This window comes from Sander lucioperca, chromosome 9, assembly GCF_008315115.2.
Source record: "Sander lucioperca isolate FBNREF2018 chromosome 9, SLUC_FBN_1.2, whole genome shotgun sequence".
Classification (NCBI taxonomy): Eukaryota; Metazoa; Chordata; class Actinopteri; order Perciformes; family Percidae; genus Sander; species Sander lucioperca.
This window is the reverse complement of record NC_050181.1, coordinates 27,683,258-27,700,581: the sequence shown is the minus strand read 5'-3', so window position 1 is coordinate 27,700,581 and position 17,324 is coordinate 27,683,258. Positions and strand designations below refer to the sequence as shown.

Sequence of the window (17,324 nt, the reverse complement as noted above, 5' to 3'; positions counted from 1 at the left end):
AGAGGGACATAGCTTTGTTTATTTTGCAAATGGCACTAAATCATTTTAATTCTTTTGGTGTTTTGGTGTGGAACAAATAACGCTTCTCAACCAAAATCTTTACACTAAACTGGAAAAGGCTGTTGCTGCAATTTTGTCAATTTTACAGGAAAAATCACTGCACCAATAATGATATATGATATAATATGTTAGATGAGGAGCCTACGATCAAAACAATGAAGATACTGTTTAATGCAGGACACTTTTTTTCATGTTGTGGTCAATATAGAGATTTTGGTCCATTTTGCTTCCATGTCTTCTTTTACTCTAATGGAAATAAGTTTAGAGTTTAGATGACTTGAGTGAAGAAGAGCTGGAGAACCTAATTGTGGATGACAAACACTGCTTCATTCCCAAGGTAATATTGCTAACACACACACAACGCACTTAAAGTACACAATGTAGACATGCATCTTTCACAACTGTTAAAGAATGTCACTTATGTACACTGCCACTGTAGACTCTTAGTCTTGTTGTTATCTACAGGTGGCATGTACCAACTGGAAGAGGGTAATGTTTGCCCTGAACCAGACCAAGCCATATCCTGACACCCATGACATCGACAAGCTCATTTACCTAAACACTTTCCCAAGAGCAGAGATTGAGGTCAGTCACAATGACATTAGAGGTGTTCCTAAAGTTACAAACAGACAGAAAGTAGATGTTAACATGTTGTTGTTGTTGACTACAGGCAAAGCTGAAAAACTACACCAAGTTCCTGTTTGTCCGGGACCCATTCACCCGACTCATCTCCACCTACAAAGACAAGTTCCTGCAGTGGCACGATGAGTACTTCTATCAAAACTTTTCCAGACAGTGGAGAAACAGCCCTTTGAACCCCACTGGAGGCAGATGTACAGGCCATTTTTTCATTTAGCTATTTTAATGTCGGACCTTAAAGTTTGTTCCCTGAATTGATCAAATTGAAAACTAATTTAGCTTAGCCTTGTTGTTCTTTTCATCTTGTGATATTTTAAACTGTACTTGGTGACCAAGAGACAAATTAAAAAAATGGTCATCATTGCTGCAGCTGACTTTTAGTAGCTAGAATGGGTCAAGCTCCAAATCCCTGGACTTCCCATAATGCAAGTAGACCCCAAAATGTAAACTGTTTAACAGGCTGGCTGGTACTTCTCATGAGTAAACTGATCTTGCCGTGTAAAATTGTTGGAATGCTTCTTAACGTCCACAAATTACCATGACTTGAATGTTACTACAAAATAATTTCAGCTGTAGTTTGACATTGGGTTGTTTTACCTCTCAGGTATGATTCCGTTGGCCATCTGGAGACTCTTCAACAGGACGCTGGACAGCTGCTGAAGATGTTAAAGCTGGAGGACGACATCAAGTTCCCTCCTTCCTATGAAAACATGACTTCCCCTGCTTCTGTGTTGGACTGGTTCAGCACAGTGCCTCTAGAGGACAGGAGGAAGCTGTACAAGCTCTATGAGGGGGACTTCAGGCTTTTTGGCTACAGAAGGCCTGGAGAATTGCTTGATGGTTTCAACTCAACGAATCAAACGTACATGGACCCAACAACATTTCAGCCTGTTCCACTTTCTTTTTAGGACAGGATAATATAATTGACCCCTGGGAATCACAGAAACAGCCTGTGACGTATGATGTGACAGCCAGCAACTTGTTAGCTTAGCATAAAAGATGCTACAAACATGTAATTGATGAAAGAGCCAGGCTAGCTGTTTTCACCAGTTTCTAGTCTTTAAGCTAAGCTCAGCTAAGCAGCTGTTGGCTGTAGCTTCATGCAGGTTAGTATTAAGCTTGTCATCGAATTCTTAGCAACAAAGTGCAGCCTATTTCCCCAAATGTCAAACTTTAAAGATCTTTTACTGCTAATTAAACTATTACTGTGGCAGATGTCAAAGATGAAAACTACAAGTGCATGTGGGTGATATTGATTCTTTAGGTATAATCATTGTATTTCACATCTTTACAAAAATGTACAAGCACTCTCAGCCACAGACACATTCACACACCGTTGCAAATTGCAGAAATTACTTAGAGGTTTGGTCCATTTCTGGGAAGCATGAGAAGCATGCTACGTTTACACGTGGCTGGCTATTTTCATTAACGGACATTTCAACCTCTCCGTTTTCAAAAATAACATTGTGCACTACTGTCAGTTTTCAGAAAAGTGTTCCCGTGTATATATATGCCGTCAATGCCGTCAAGAGCATGCCAAACCTGTAGGTGGCAGTGTAACAAGAAGCTCAAGCCCACGTTAGCCAGAATCCTGAAAATAGCAACAACAGCAACGAATCACTTCCTCTCTCTTCTCTTCTTCACTTCCTCGGCTGCCTCAACCTCCGTTTGCATGCAAACGTGCAAACGAAGTTTTCCAAAATCTCCACTTTGGCCGGAGTTTTTAGAAATAATCGTTTTTTGTGATAAAAACGGGGTTTTCGTGTAAATGAGAGGCCAAACCGCAGGAAAATATCTGCGTCTTCCCTTCGTGTAAACGGGGCAGCAGTCGACACTATTTGTTTCAGATCTTTCTCACATGCCGATTTTCACCAGACAGTATGGAAACAGTGATGCCCGGTTAACGGCAACTTTTTTTTAGGCTTTATTACAAAAACATGACAAAAAACAATACATTGTTTCAGTTCCACACTCACAAAACGAGGTGATGGTGGCTTTGTGTCTGGCAAGGTCCACTCCGTTAGGCTTAAATGCATTTCACATCCTTTTGGAAATCATTTGCCCTCTGTCTCATTAACTGTGAAAGTGAAAAGTGACACATCTGCTGTGCATCTTGAGCTTTCCACACTGACACAAATCTGATAGGTGACCCTGAACCCTATCATCCTCCTTAAGCATCCAGTGTAAGCAGGCCACGGTCACTAAAGACCAACTGAGGGTCTCTTTATGGTTCTTTAGTCTCAGACAGTGACATCTTTCTGTTTGGAGCTCAGAGCCAGTGCAGTCTGACTGGTTAGTCTATGGCTCAGCAGTCCTTTGGTGCCTTTGGACCTGTCAAGGTCTGGGATTTGAGTGGCGTGTCAGAGAGAGGAATAGAAATGGAGAAAGCGAGCGGTGCTGAGATTCAAAGCTTTTGTAGTGCCATCAGGAGAAGAGAATGAGAGAGCAAACAACAACAACGGAAGTTAAGGAGAAAGACAATATGGCTTTTTCACTGTCTCCACATGTAGACATTTCGGTGCATGGAGACTGCTCATATTTACATTTTATATTACATCTGACACATTTCTTTAGCTGTGGCTCTCATCTTGAATTACTCACAACACCGTAACATGTTTCCTCTTTCACATGCTTAGACATAAACTTATCATATATTTCTCATATATCTCTGTAGTCTCTCTGTAGTCTCTCTTCATGCCACAGCTCCCATTCAAAGGCATTTGGCAGTAGCCATTTTGTATTCCCCTTGGTAGTATCCAGTTTGTTGCAGGATGCAAAATGGTGCAATCAACATTTATATCACCTTTTCATATCGAACTTTCTTCACATTTAGCTAGCGGTGCTGGTGATTTAAACATGGGAAAGCTGGCCAACTCCTCCTCCAGTCCTTTTATTCCTTCCCCTATCCTATCCCCCAACCCCTCATCCACCTCGTCCCCCTCCCCCGACTCCCTCTCAACCCCCTCCGGCCTCCCCCTCTCCCTCTCCCCCGTCCTTCCATCCAGCAAGTCTGCAGCTAATATTTCGGAGGCGAACTTAAGCCCGCTGCTACTTGTGTTGCAGTTGGCATACAGGGCATTCCCATGGCCATTGCTGGGGTTGCTATGGATCAGGGTGCCGCTGTAGCTGTTGCCATGGTGACCACCATTCCCCTGGTTGCTGAGGAGCGTTGTAGTCGTGTTTGAGGTTGACGTCCCGTTACGTTTTTCTGTCAATCTAAATCCCTCGGACAGCAGACTGGCACTGCTAGGGGACTGTGGCGTGGCTGAGGAGCCCAGCAAGTCCCGCCCCTTCTCTGACGACAGCGAATTATCTGGCAGGTGGTGACCATGGAGGGAAATGCTGCGCCGGTGGGTCACAAAGTAGAGGATAAATAAACCAAACGCTAAACCCAAGACGAAGAAAAGGATGTAGATTGCCAGGACGTGACGGCCTCCTGCTGTCGCCACGGTTCCTCCAGCACTGGGGGCTTCTAGTGTCAGCTGATAGGCTGCTCTGCGGCAGGGGGTGGGGTCTCTGCTACCTTGTCCCGTCTCCTGGAGAAGAGCAACATGACAGAGAACAAGAAGTTGCTTGATCTGTTAGAGCTCCGCTTTTAAATCAAATATGTATCTGACAGTTTTTAATAACAACATTTATTTTATTAATAAAATAAAATGGGGGGAACTTTGCAGTAAGTAGTAGGAGTTTCCAGTTCTTTTCAATTCAATTTCTAATTGTGTAAAAAAGTGGAGCAGGGTAACTACATTTATGCTATGCTAAGTTTTGCCTCTGTTTTTGCTGTGTACCTGGCACGTGCAGATGTATTTCCCCAGGCTGTCCTCTGTGACAGTCACCTCCAGGTCTGAGTGGTGTTGCCTGGTGTGTCTGTGGGGAGGATGCTCCCAGCTACAGGGCCTGGGAGACAGCTGGACACATGGCAACAGGAGGCGCAGACCCAGAGACACTCGCAGCTCCCTCATGGACGGGCTGCAACGCCCTGCAGGAGACAACAAGCAGGGAGACAGAACACAGTTGAATAACAGAGAAACGGATATATATATATATATATATATATATATATATATATAAACACAGGTTTGAAATCATTGATAAACTTGACATTTGCATGATAAAAATGAGATACACTTACCCTGTATAGCACACTTTTTCAAGGCGTTGTCTACCATATCACCTGGACCAGGCCTGGAGACACAAAAATTTGTCGCATTTTATGCATCAGAGTATTAGCAGTAAAACTACTTTCCTTGGTGCATACTTTTCTAAATATATCTTCAAATTGATTAGTCAATCAATATATAGTTATCGGTTCCAATTTTGATAAGTGATTAATACAGAAATTGCAAAGATTTACTTCTTTTTTGTGGCCAATGTTTTTATTTTTCTTTCTTTTTTGCTGTTTGTTCGCTAAATAATTACAAGACTTTAATGTGGAGAATCTTAGTATTTGTAAAGGGTTGAAACAAATACAGGATAATGAATGAACAAAATATAAATAAAACCTGTTACTTTCATTTTCTAACCCAAATACTGGGTTAGAAAATGCTCTCCGCCTTTGCTTTTCATTTTTGGAAGGTTTCCAGTTCTCTGTGATATTCCTGTAGTACTCACTCTGCAGTTGTGGGCCTGCAGGCCTCCTCCTCTGTGCTCCACACACAGCCCAGTCCTCGGGCTCTGGCACACACCTCACAGCTGGGATACAGAGCGCAGCCTTCAGCCTGGACACGAGCCAGAGACAGAGGGCTGCCCACCAGAGCCCAGCCCTGGAAACACAGGGAACCATTACAGAGACACTGAGCAATATAACATATATTTATGAGCACTGCAGATTCATAAATGCATCTCTGTGTGTGTGCTTGTGCAGTATGTGTGTGAACAAATGTGCAAATACCTGGTGCAGTAATATATTGTTGACAGGCTCCTGTGAGGGGAACAGAGGAATCTCCTGCAGTAAGGTGGTGTTCTGGCCCACTACTGCCACCCGGTGGAGCTCCCCACGGTCTGCAACACACATTTCACACACATCATTTATTTTTGTTTTATTTACAATATTGAATATAGTTTATTTCATATCAAAATGTATTTACATTAATTGAGGACGGTCATACAATTTTGATTGATTTTTTTTTTTTGAAAGTATTTAATCTGTCGTATCAATTAGTTTATTTATTTTAAATTAGGATTAATTAGCCAGCCAACTTGAGTTTTTTTTTAAAATTTTCTTCCTTTATATTGTTTCCTTTCTTCTTATCCCTGCATCCTTGTCTCCTCACCTGTTCCAAGGTGCAGCACTGCCCCCCTCCGCTGGTCTCCGCTGCCCGTCTGCGTAACAGCCAGCTTGGTGTATCTGATTCCCTCCCGGACCAGCAGCGGCGCTGCAGTAACACTGTTCTCCATCAGAGGGTGGTCCCTCACAAATGTCAACACCTTGTCGGGAAGTGTCAGGGAGGACTCGAACCCCTCTTCCTTCAAAGCAGTGTTCAAACACTAAAAGATGTAGGGGAAAAGGAGAAAAAACAACTAATGTTTGAGTCATTCACGTTCATCTAATAATGAAAGGCATAGTGTAAAGTAGAGCTGGTAATAGTACATCTGCAGTCGTTGCATGTGGTTGTACAGTTTAGTACCTGGCCAGGCCTTGGTGTGGGGACAGGTTCTGGGTTGATCCAGTTCTCGCAGGTCTTCTTCAGCTCTTTAAAGGGACCGTCCATCACTTTGCTGATGTCAGACAGACTGAAAACACACACTGCTGACAACTCCTCACGCTCCCTAAGAAGATGAATGGTTGGTTAACATTAAGCCATGCTACTTTGTGTGTGTGTGTGTGTGTGTGTGTGTGTGTGTGGGGTTGGGATGAATGGAAAAAGTCATTAAAGCAACACTATGTAACTTTTCCCGCTTCGGTCCCCCTACAGGTTGTCTCATTGGAGCTAACTACAGCTGCAGCTAAAAGTTACATAGTGTTGCTTTAAGAGTTAATTTAGTTTTTTTCCTCACCACTCAAGGTTTCTGCCTAAAAGGAAGTTTTTCCTTGCCACTGTTGCACTAAATGCCTGCTCTTGGCTCTTGGGGGGGGGGGGAAATATAACAAAAAAGCTGTGCTTTCCCCTTCCCCCTTGCTTGCTCCTCAGCTTACCACTGGGAGGTGAATACTCCATAGAAGTGTGTGCTGCTGGGGTCGCCTGGTGTGTGTTGCGTGGTGAAAACATCAGTTAGGACGTTGTAGCGCTGACCGCTGGGCTTGTCCTCACACACCAGCTGGGCCTTGAGGAAGGTGGTCCAACGCCGCTGCAGAGTCTTCATCCCTCCGACATCGGACTGAACAGCCGGGAAGAAACACACGCCCGACAGTGAATTCATGAGGCCATCGATCCGTCATTTGACCAGTGATTCAATCATGACGTTGGGTTACCTTGCAGACTCGTGCCACCCTGGGCACTTTGACTTTGGTGTAGAGATCATACTCTTTGGCCACCTCAGTGAAGAAGAAATAGATTTTGTCATCGTCTCCTGTCGGGTTGCTGTCTGCAGACTGCTTTATGAAGGCTGAGCTCACAAACTCTGGGTCTGAGAAAGTCACATACACACACACAAACACACACACAATTTGACTTTTTCCTGTGGGAGAGTATGACCATGGTCATTGTAAATGAAAGTGTGTTTGTGTCTTTACGTGTCAAATAAGTGCATACGGGGGTTTAGTGAGTGAGTGTGTGCAAGCGTGCATGTGTGTCTCACCACTCAGCCAGTTGATGGATCGCTCGGTTCGGATGCGCTCCTGCTCAGCGCCCGTTGCCCGGGAGATGTCGAAAAGCGTTCCCAGGAAGTTACTGGTGGCTGCTGTGTACAGGGTACCAGCTAGACAAAAGAGAGAGAGAGAAGTTAGAACCTTGGATCAGGCTGAAATTCTGGTCAACCAGACAACAAACACACAAGCAGATTAATCAGTCCACTAGTCAAACATTCAGTGATACTGTCCCACCTGCCATAACAGCTGTGTAGTGCTGACTGGGCTCAAAGGGACACTTGCCCTTCCCCGTCTCCATCTTCACCCCTCCATCCTCGGCTTTCTCCAGGGTGAAGGAGGAGAGCTCCTGCAGGAAGAAAGAGAAGAAGTTAGTTTCAATTTAATCTCTACGGGTTGTCTGTTTAAAATTATACACTATAATTATGCTCTTTCCTGCTTTTATGCTAAAAGCTTTAGTGACTTTAGAGCTTAAAGTACCTTCTAGAAAATGTCACTTACAGTACAGAGGAAAAGTGTTTGAGTGGAGTCTGAAAAATAATAAGTGTAAATGTTAAATAATGCACTGCAGTGGTGGGATAACTGTGTGTGTGTGTGTGTGTGTGTGTGTGTGTGTGTGTGTGTGTGTGTGCCCTTCTGCCTGTCCCTTTGGTGAAGGACTTGGGGTGTGAATGAGTGTGGGAACTTGTCACAGAGATTAATTTGCAGATCTTAATGCTCATACTGTAGGTGCAAAAACACACATGCAAGCAAACACACACCAGTTTGGTATTATAGTGCGCTGCAGCTGTGTGTGCAGCTGTGTGATAAATCTTCAGGCATAGATCTGTCCTATAAGGTCTCACTCAAATATACATTCACACATGCAGACACGGACTAACAGGAGGAAGGCCACACACACACACACACACACACACACACACACACACACACACACTAACCAGGAAGGCACACTGGGGGTCGAAGGCATAGGTGCCACACACGTAGATGCGTCCGTCGCCAAGGAACTCCAGCAGACGGATGTAGTTGTTGCAGTCGACCTGCAGGGGGAGACAAACGCCCAGATATAAAAACAAGCCAAAAGAGTTTTTACCACCAGGTTCAATTTTAGAATAGAAATTCTTATTCTAAATTAGAATAAGAATTTCTAAAAACTCGCTAGTGTATTAGTATCCATTTAAATATTTTGCATTAGATGATCAATGCTCTGGGTCAGCTTCAGGATCATAACACATTTTAAATATGTAAAAGAGGAGGTTCACTTTCAGTTAAAATGATTAGATGGATACATGATAAAATATGCAATGGTCTAAAATATATACCAGCATTATTTATTTAAATTGATGTTGATATTGTGACTATGAGTTTTAGAACCAAAATCAGAACAGAAGTGGTACTGTATTAACCACAGTGAGCTTGAGGAGAAAGGTTGGAGTGGATTCTGAGAACAGATGGAGCATCAATGCTTCTGATTGGAAATTGGAGACCCCCACTGATGGGAGAGACACTTGAGACCCCCATTGTTACCAGCAGAGACCATCCATACTAACTCACGCTAATATGCAAACTGCAATTTAAGACCACTCATTTTCATGCATTAATAATACACAAAAACCCACATTTGTTTCCCCTTTGTAGGTTCCTTTCTTTGCACGCGCATATATTCAGTCTGCAGCTATAATGGAAAAACACCCCCATTGTTCCTTCCCAGTTGCTCTGAAACCATGACGCAGGCAGAATTCAGTATGCTTGTGTGTGTGTGCGTGTGTGTGTGTGTGTGTGTGTGTGTGCATGTGTGTCTGTGTGTGTGTGTGTGTGTGTGTGTGTGTGTGTGTCTGTGTGTGTGTGTGTGTGTGTGTCTTTGCGTGCCATCTTGGGTGAGCTCCAGGCCTGAGTCACCTCCGCCGCAGGGACCTGATCCTCTCTGATGCCCAGATCATGTCACCCACATCAGCCCCCACCACCCCACCACCAGCCTGTCCCAAGAGACGGACGGAGAGCCAGAGAGAGAGAGAGAGAGAGAGAGAGAGAGAGAGAGAGAGAGAGAGAGAGAGAGAGAGAGAGCGAGAGCTCAGGCTGGCAACAATGGGATCAGCTTGGGATTAGCTATTTCATTGGTCCAAATTAACCTCATTCGTACTAATAAGCTTCATTCACAATCTGGCATGGGGTGAATCCAATGGCTCTATTCCGTTCAATACTATTCTATTTTAATGTGTTAGAGATAATAGTAGAACTCATTATGTTTTATAATGTTATAAGGTGGCTTTTCCTCCAAGAGAGTTGTTACTCTACCAGATTCAGCTTTTTGACGCTGTACCATCTATAGCCATATCAAGTCATATTACCATAACACACATCTGTATTTTTATTGTCAGACATAATGTTGCTCTTTTCTTAAAGCTGCTATAATTAATATGTTCATATTATGAATGGATGAAATGACTACACGTAAAGTAAAAAGTGCTGTCCATAGTGACGAACCCCACAGCTTTACGTAGCCTTTTTAGCGTAGAATAACAACTCTAAACGATTCTAAAGCTACTCTGTGTCTGCTGGATATGTCACTGATTGCTAGCACGTTAGAAAGAACAACTTTACGAGGCAATTATGTGTCAATTAGGGTTGCACGATATTGACAAAATGTGATATTGCGATATCGATTATGAATATTGTGATATCGATATTAATTTCGATATTTTTAAACATGTAAAATTACAAAAGTTATGGGAAAACGCATCAAAATAGATTCATAACAAATAAAACAAGTTTTCTTACAAAACAAGGTTTATTTTAACTGACGGTCATATTGGACTGGTCCAACATGAATAAATAAATAAGGACCATGTCTACAGAACATGACATGTTTTACTGGTTGGACAGTATAAAAACAATAAATAAAAAGCATGTCTACAGAACAGGACATATTAGAAACAATACAAATAAATATAAAAAGTATTGCATACTTATCGCAACACTTTTGATAATATCGCGCGACGTGATATCGCGATAACGATTTTGAGTCGATATATCATGCACCCCGAGTATCAATCTTGTGTTTACAGCTTGTTGCACTGCCACTAAGTGTCCAAAGAAATCAATTAATGCAGGTCTTAAGTATGGAAACTTTAGATTAATAGTAAAAAGTGCAGGTGAATGAGCTTTCTTTGTTTATGTTGTCACAATGCTGACTGATGTTCTGTCTGTTCCACAGTGTCTTTCTATACCACAGTGAAATTGTCAGCATTCATTTTACCCTGAGAGTGCAAAAGCTAATCTTGGCCTGTGTGTCAATCAGTCTAAGCCTATTAACCTCATGTAACATTTTAAGTGTTGAAAGACAACAAACCTGTGTGTATTCTATGACAGGAAAACAACTCTCCAGTCAACACCAAATAATAATCACTGATGAGTCAACTGTTTGTTCTGTCTCACAATCAAATGTTGACATTAAATTTCAGTCTCCCTGGGTCAACTTCAAGGTAGTTTCTTGTTGAGCCTATTGTCTTGTCTCTCTAATCTAATGTTTTATCTCCTGCACTGCATTCTCTCTTGGTCTTGCATCAGTGCTCCTCATCCTTCACTCCTATCTATCATTCCTCCCCTTCCTGTTTCCTTCCCTATCCCCTTTTTCTTAATCTTTCAGACTCACATGTAATCTTGTAATCAATATCTTCTCAGAAAAAACACGGTGACCTCAGCAGAAAACTGTGCTGATGATGACTGTATAAAACGGGTCAAATCTAATTGCACTTCTGTTCTGTCAATACACTGTGCTTCCATCAGCTTTGTTTATCTTTTGATTTGACCTAAATTTGTGGACTAAAGGCCTTTTTCAGGCATTTTTCGAGAGTAATCAGGTCATTCCAGGGCTACATTATGATGCTCTATATCAGCCTGGTACTGCCCGGTAAACTGCAGAACCAATGGATCACTAAGACATTACTCAACACATATAGTTCCAGTGTACAGTTAGATTAGTGTGAGCAGTTTGGTTCATGTCCTATTGTAGTCTAAGAATAATGAGATGTACAGCTTGAGTTTACAGTACGCTCTATTTAATCTGTTTCCATAGACTGTTACTGGGCATCTGTGACTTCACATACACCACTCTAAACTCATTTTGTACACACACACACACACACACACACACACACCCACACCCACACCCCTGACGAGGTTTTGGCACAAGTCCCAGAACTTCCCATCCAATGCCTAACAGCACGGACTTGTGACACACACACACACACACAGCTCTCACCTCCGTCTTTCCCTTTGCCACACAAGACCTCCTTTTTTCCTCTGGCACATCCCAAACAATCTGGAACAAGAGTAAAGAGAGACAGAGAGTTTTAGATAAGTCATTAGCCACTTGCTTATCAGTAGCTGATTAGTAGTCCTGTTCTTTTATTTTCACCAATTAGTCAATTAGCAATTAACAACAATTAACAGTAAAATGCATTTACGGTTAATCACCCAGGGAGTCCTAACCTCTGCAAACACTACTCTAAAATCAGAAAATTGGCCCTGCAAACATTAATACTAATCATCACAATTATAAATCTAATTAATTGCTCTTCGGCCTCAGACCAATTTCTATAGAAATGTGCTCAGAATATTTCTCTTTTTATTCTTGTGACAGAGAGAGAAACTCATAAGTTGTCGGTAAATTATACAAATGACATCCAAAGGCCAGTCTGAGCCTTACTCCTTTGTTTATTCTCCCTACCAGTATTGATAGTAGCCCTTAAAGGAGTACTTAAAGATTTTGTGAATGTGCTTTTGTGAATGTGAATGTGCTTATTCACTTTCTTGCAGAGAGATGAAAAAAATGGATACCTCTCTCATGTTTGTACATTAAGTAGGAAGCCACAGCCAGGAGGCAGTTAGCTTAGCTTAGCATAGCATAGACTGGAGAATAGGAAGCAGGGGGAAACAGAGAGTGTGCCAGGCTTTGTCCAAATGTTTAAAGAACCAAACAAATATCAGCACCTCCAAAGCTAGCTAATGTAGTTATGGCCAGCTGACTCTAGCTTTATATTTAGCGTACAGCTACGAGTGGTACTGATCTGTTCATGTAACTCTTGAGAAGAAAGTGAATACCAGTACATGCATTTCCTTAAATGGTTAATGGTTGTTCCTTTAACTCTCTGTTCCTGGTTGGTTTAATCTAATGAGTAGTTAGATAATGATCCTCCAAATCAGTTTATTAGAATATCAATACTGTGTTAATAATACATTGAGACAAATATAATGAACAACGACTCGACACACACACACACGCACGCACGCACGCACGCACGCACGCACGCACGCACGCACGCACACACACACACACACACACACACACACACACACACACACACACACTCACACACACCCTTCCTACCTTTCGTGGTTGGTTCAGTTTTTTGGTGTCCACAGCCAGTATGGCATCCCTGGCACCCAGGAACAGCATACCTGTTGACTGGTCCAGTAGGAAGGTGCTGAAGTTGGCCACACCATGGAGCTTATCCGGACCAAGAATGGTGTCTGTGGACCAAAAGAGAGAGAGAAAGAGAAAGATAGGGGGGTGAGATTTTCAACATTCAAGAGAAGTCAGTGCTGCTGTCAATCATCCCACAATGATTCTAAAAGATGCACTCAGAGGGCCGGAAGCACCTGAGGTTTGCAGGAAACTGAAATAAACATGATTAGTGACTCCTTAAGCCATGTATAAATGTATGTGTACATGTAAGACTAAATGGTTGACAGGATTAGATGACTTAATCAAACACCATATTCCCAGCAAGAGGTTTGAAGAGATAAAGAGATGAGGGATGGAGGGATAAGAGATGAGAGTAACCCTTGTTTCACCCTGCCCTCTCACACAATCAGAGCTTCAGATCAACTCCTTTGAATCCTCTAAGTCCTTATTTTTTGTGATTTTTTTCTCTTTTCCTCTTTTAACACATTTACGAAGAACATCAACTCAATTCGGTTTCTCTTCTTTTTCTATCTCCTTTATTCTTCAAATTTTCGTCTAGGCTTCTATCTATTTGCCTCTATTTTAAGGCATGTATACTAGTTTCCTAGTACACAGTATGTTGATTCAGAGTCAAATCCAGTGCTGAGGAGAAATACAATAAACTGAATTATGCATAATCATGATATATAATAAATAATGCATTCATCTTTTACATAATACATGGTGTGTAATCTCAGATATATTTGTCTTTTTAATCTCAAAATTGTGCCATGAATCCAATCCCAAACGCTTTTGTGTTCCAGCTCGTTTGCTCTCTCCATCCTACTCCATCCTGCTCCATCATCCACTACAGGACAAAGCGTGTGTGTGTGTGTGTGTGTGTGTGTGTGTGTGTGTGTGTGCGTGTGTCTGTTCATGTCCCAGCTGCTGGGAGGAAAGAGCACAGCTGTGTACTGAACTTCTTTGGAGTGTGGGTTTGTGTGTGTGTGTGTGTGTGTGTGTGTGTGAAGAACTTAGCAGTTTTATGAAGTCCTACAACGCTGACCTTTGTTGATCCTCATAAAAAAGGCCAGAAAGGTTCATACACATACACACACACACACACACACACACACACACACACACACACACACACACACACACCTGTACCTCAAACAGACCGACAAGAGCAAAAGAATAGATAACATATTACTCATTCCACACATTACTCAGTGTATTTCACAATCAAACACTTAATGAAACATGACAATAACAAAGCCTACACCCCTGTTTGTGCAAACACAAACAGAAGCAGACTCACAACATGATACTATGTTAATCATCAATTACATGTGTCGAAACATTTTGTATTTAATGTGCTAACAAAGCACGTGGCTGGTGAAAAACGACCAACATCTGACAGCTAGAGCTACACCAATATTAGCCTATTGCACATATATCTATATCCGTGTATATGTACATGTCGATCAATTATCGATTAGTTAGACTCCAGAAGATACAGTAGGTAACAAGTTTTTCAACGGAAAATGTCCCGCTCTGTACAGATCATAGCCACGATTCAATAGCGTTATCAAAACTTTGTTTTGTTGTGTTTATGAAAAAATATATATAAAATAAAAAATAACAACATTGGTAAGAGGACTGCATTCTTTTTTCTTTCAAGGGTTACATAGTTTTTTCTTCAGATGTTTTAACCTTTATCTCCTAAGTAACCATAAACACACGGCTCTAGGCATCGAACAGAATAAAAAGGTAGGAGAACAAAGAGCATTGGCTTTTCTAACTCACCTGATAATATTATCAGGTGAGAAAGTGAGAAGAAAGGAGAGAACAAAAATGAAATGCACACACCCCATATTATTTTGCAGGTAGAGGTGAGGAGGAGACAGTGTAGTGAATAGAGGAGTGTGTTCAACAGCAAAAGAGAAAGGAAAAGGAGTTAGATCAAACAAGGTGAAAACAACATTGATTTATTTACCTTGATCAAGATAAAAACAGGAGGACAATAATTACTATTAGAACTTGATACATCTCCCAAATTACATGAAAGAAAATATAGTTTGAGGGAAATCCTTTGAGGAACATGACTCCCAATTTGGCAGCTGTCGACTGAAAAATTTAAACTAGTCTGATCATCCTTTGTTCCCGTTATGGTGGATGGAACTCAGAGTACCATATCAGCACATTCTGATAAATAACCCTCGCCGTTGACATGGTTTTCCACTTAGAGCCTGTCTGTGTTGTTCTGTGAAGTGAAAAAAGACCCCGACACACTGACATCTGCCTGTAACTGAATCACAGACATTTTATCTTCCCCTGACTCCCTCATCCAGTCAGTCTGTGTCTGTTTCCCGTAACATTTCACATGAATGTCATTTCTCATTCACTAAGGAGCCATCTGTTCAGCTAAAAGCCTCCAGGCAGTTAAATAGCAAGCCACACGCTCTGATTTGCTCGCTGAGGGCCTGCACTTCCTGAAAATCAGCCAATGTGAGGAGAAGGGAGAGCCCAGTCTGTTGAAGCAGATGAATATGACAGACAGAGGTTGACGCACACATACTGTACACACGCATTTGTTTAGCTGTTCCTCAAATACAACAAAGCTGCTGATCAGATGTGCGCATCTGCAAAGTTTTGTTCCATGTTGCTCTTAATTAAAAGTTTTTGTAGTTTTCCACTTTCACACCCTGGGCTAATAAAGTAAACACTTCCCTCCTCAATCTGTCAATCAAAGCTGACTTCAAATGAAAGCTGAAGGAGATGAGAAGGGAGGCAATAAAACATTGCAGACCTCCACGTCTCATTCTCTCTGTCTCCTTCTTTTTCATACTTTTGTCACCTCTCTTTATCTGCGCTGTCATCCATCCATCTTTTCAATCACCCTGCAGCCTCACATCGCCAAAAGACACCACTTCTTCAAACTCACTTTACAGCTTTACAGCAGTCTTTCTGCTGGTCTGACACACACACACACACGCGCACACGCGCACGCACACACACACGCACACACACACACACACACACACACACACACACACACACACACACACACCAAGGTAGACATGATTGTTAGTGACACAGGCCAAAGGCAAGGTCTGGAGAGATGTCCTTGTAAACTGGTCCTCGCCGGCTGTGTAGGACCTGACGACACACACACACACACACACACACACACACACACACACACACACACACACACACACACACACACACACACACACACACACACACACACACACACTACTATGCACACGGTGCCTCCACCTGCTGTGCACCCTAATGTAGAGAGATGATTCCTAGAGCTACACCATCTGCCCTTGTCACAAACAGTCACATACACACCTCTAACATCCAGACACACACTTAAAACAGAAAAAGGCCTGACACAGGCCTCGAAAAGAAATATGTCATGACATTTTTTGGTTTTTCATCTCCTGTTTGTCTTTTATCTTTATGATGACATATGTAGCTGTTTGTCAGTAGGACTTTATCAATGAATCTGATTTGACAATTGTCACAAGGGAAGAGAGGACACTCTGCAGGTTTGGGTAAATGCCTCCTCTTTGACAGCAGGGGCCCGCAGCTCACCACCACGTATCAAATATCACCTCCTGCCTGTGTGTCTTTGTGGTGTGCACATACAGAAGCCATTCGTGTGTGATGTGTGTACTGGGAGATGTGCATGTGTGGTGGTAATGTTATCAAAAAGACACATGTTGCAACAAAGAAAAGGCAGGCCAGCTTTTTGTGTGTATCGTTTTAAAATCCATGCACTGTGCTGCAGATTAGAGTAAATATGATGGTACTATTGTACACTAAATGAACAAAGACGAGAACTGTGTCTAATAAATCGGCTAGGGTTAAACCATGTTAATATGCTCTTTGTCTTTGGTAGCAAAACACTAAAATGACCCAATCTACTGTACATATTTTTATGTTTTTTTGTCTCATTTTTGGATGGCAGGAGAACCCGGTGTTAGACAGGTCACGTACAGAGCTTCATCAGTTTGTCAGCTGCCTGCTGTGGCTGAAAAGGAGGAGCACTTCTTGATACTGACTTTGCCATGTCTCCAGAAAACTCAATAAAAACATTTGGAACAACACTGAAAAAAAGAACATACCACACAGGACTTAAAGTGCTCTATACATGCTGTGACATAACGTGTATATAGCTGGGACAATAGACAAAACACAGGATTAAAGAGAAAATGAGGAACTACGTCTTAAAAATGATCCGGTGTCTAGAAAACCTGCCGACCTCATACATGCTGAAAAAAAAAAAAAAAATCACACCAAGGGTATAATTTTAAAAAGCGACTGGTGTGAGTATAAATGAGTAAGTAGTCCTAAAATACAAAATCCTCTCCCCTGCCATGAATCATTCATTCATTATACATTAAACATGACTGAGAG

The 17,324-nt window shown here is 42.0% G+C and overlaps 1 protein-coding gene and 1 long non-coding RNA gene across 3 annotated transcripts in view; one reads left to right on the top strand and one right to left on the bottom strand.

Annotated features, from left to right (window-relative positions):
- The first annotated feature begins 328 nt into the window (after window positions 1-328).
- On the top strand, window positions 329-849 carry LOC116042289. Its single transcript, XR_004898417.1, has 3 exons — window positions 329-397; window positions 526-645; window positions 731-849. It is a non-coding gene; the product is annotated as an uncharacterized LOC116042289 (long non-coding RNA).
- Window positions 780-17,324, bottom strand: part of sema4f (sema domain, immunoglobulin domain (Ig), transmembrane domain (TM) and short cytoplasmic domain, (semaphorin) 4F) — a 56,412-nt gene continuing 39,867 nt past the window's right edge. The window contains exons 2-16 of one of the 2 annotated variants that reach the window (XM_036005715.1): window positions 12,834-12,976; window positions 11,706-11,765; window positions 8,386-8,484; window positions 7,682-7,793; window positions 7,438-7,557; window positions 7,112-7,266; window positions 6,836-7,017; window positions 6,327-6,468; window positions 5,973-6,186; window positions 5,591-5,700; window positions 5,311-5,462; window positions 4,832-4,884; window positions 4,488-4,678; window positions 4,035-4,235; window positions 780-852 (exon numbers count right to left, since the gene is read on the bottom strand). In XM_036005715.1, the coding sequence (XP_035861608.1) occupies window positions 838-852; window positions 4,035-4,235; window positions 4,488-4,678; window positions 4,832-4,884; window positions 5,311-5,462; window positions 5,591-5,700; window positions 5,973-6,186; window positions 6,327-6,468; window positions 6,836-7,017; window positions 7,112-7,266; window positions 7,438-7,557; window positions 7,682-7,793; window positions 8,386-8,484; window positions 11,706-11,765; window positions 12,834-12,976 (1,949 nt within the window). In that variant the 3' untranslated portion in view covers window positions 780-837. Of the gene's footprint in view, window positions 853-2,599; window positions 4,236-4,487; window positions 4,679-4,831; window positions 4,885-5,310; window positions 5,463-5,590; window positions 5,701-5,972; window positions 6,187-6,326; window positions 6,469-6,835; window positions 7,018-7,111; window positions 7,267-7,437; window positions 7,558-7,681; window positions 7,794-8,385; window positions 8,485-11,705; window positions 11,766-12,833; window positions 12,977-17,324 lie in introns of those variants that run through there. The other variant, XM_031288447.2, reaches the window with a different exon arrangement.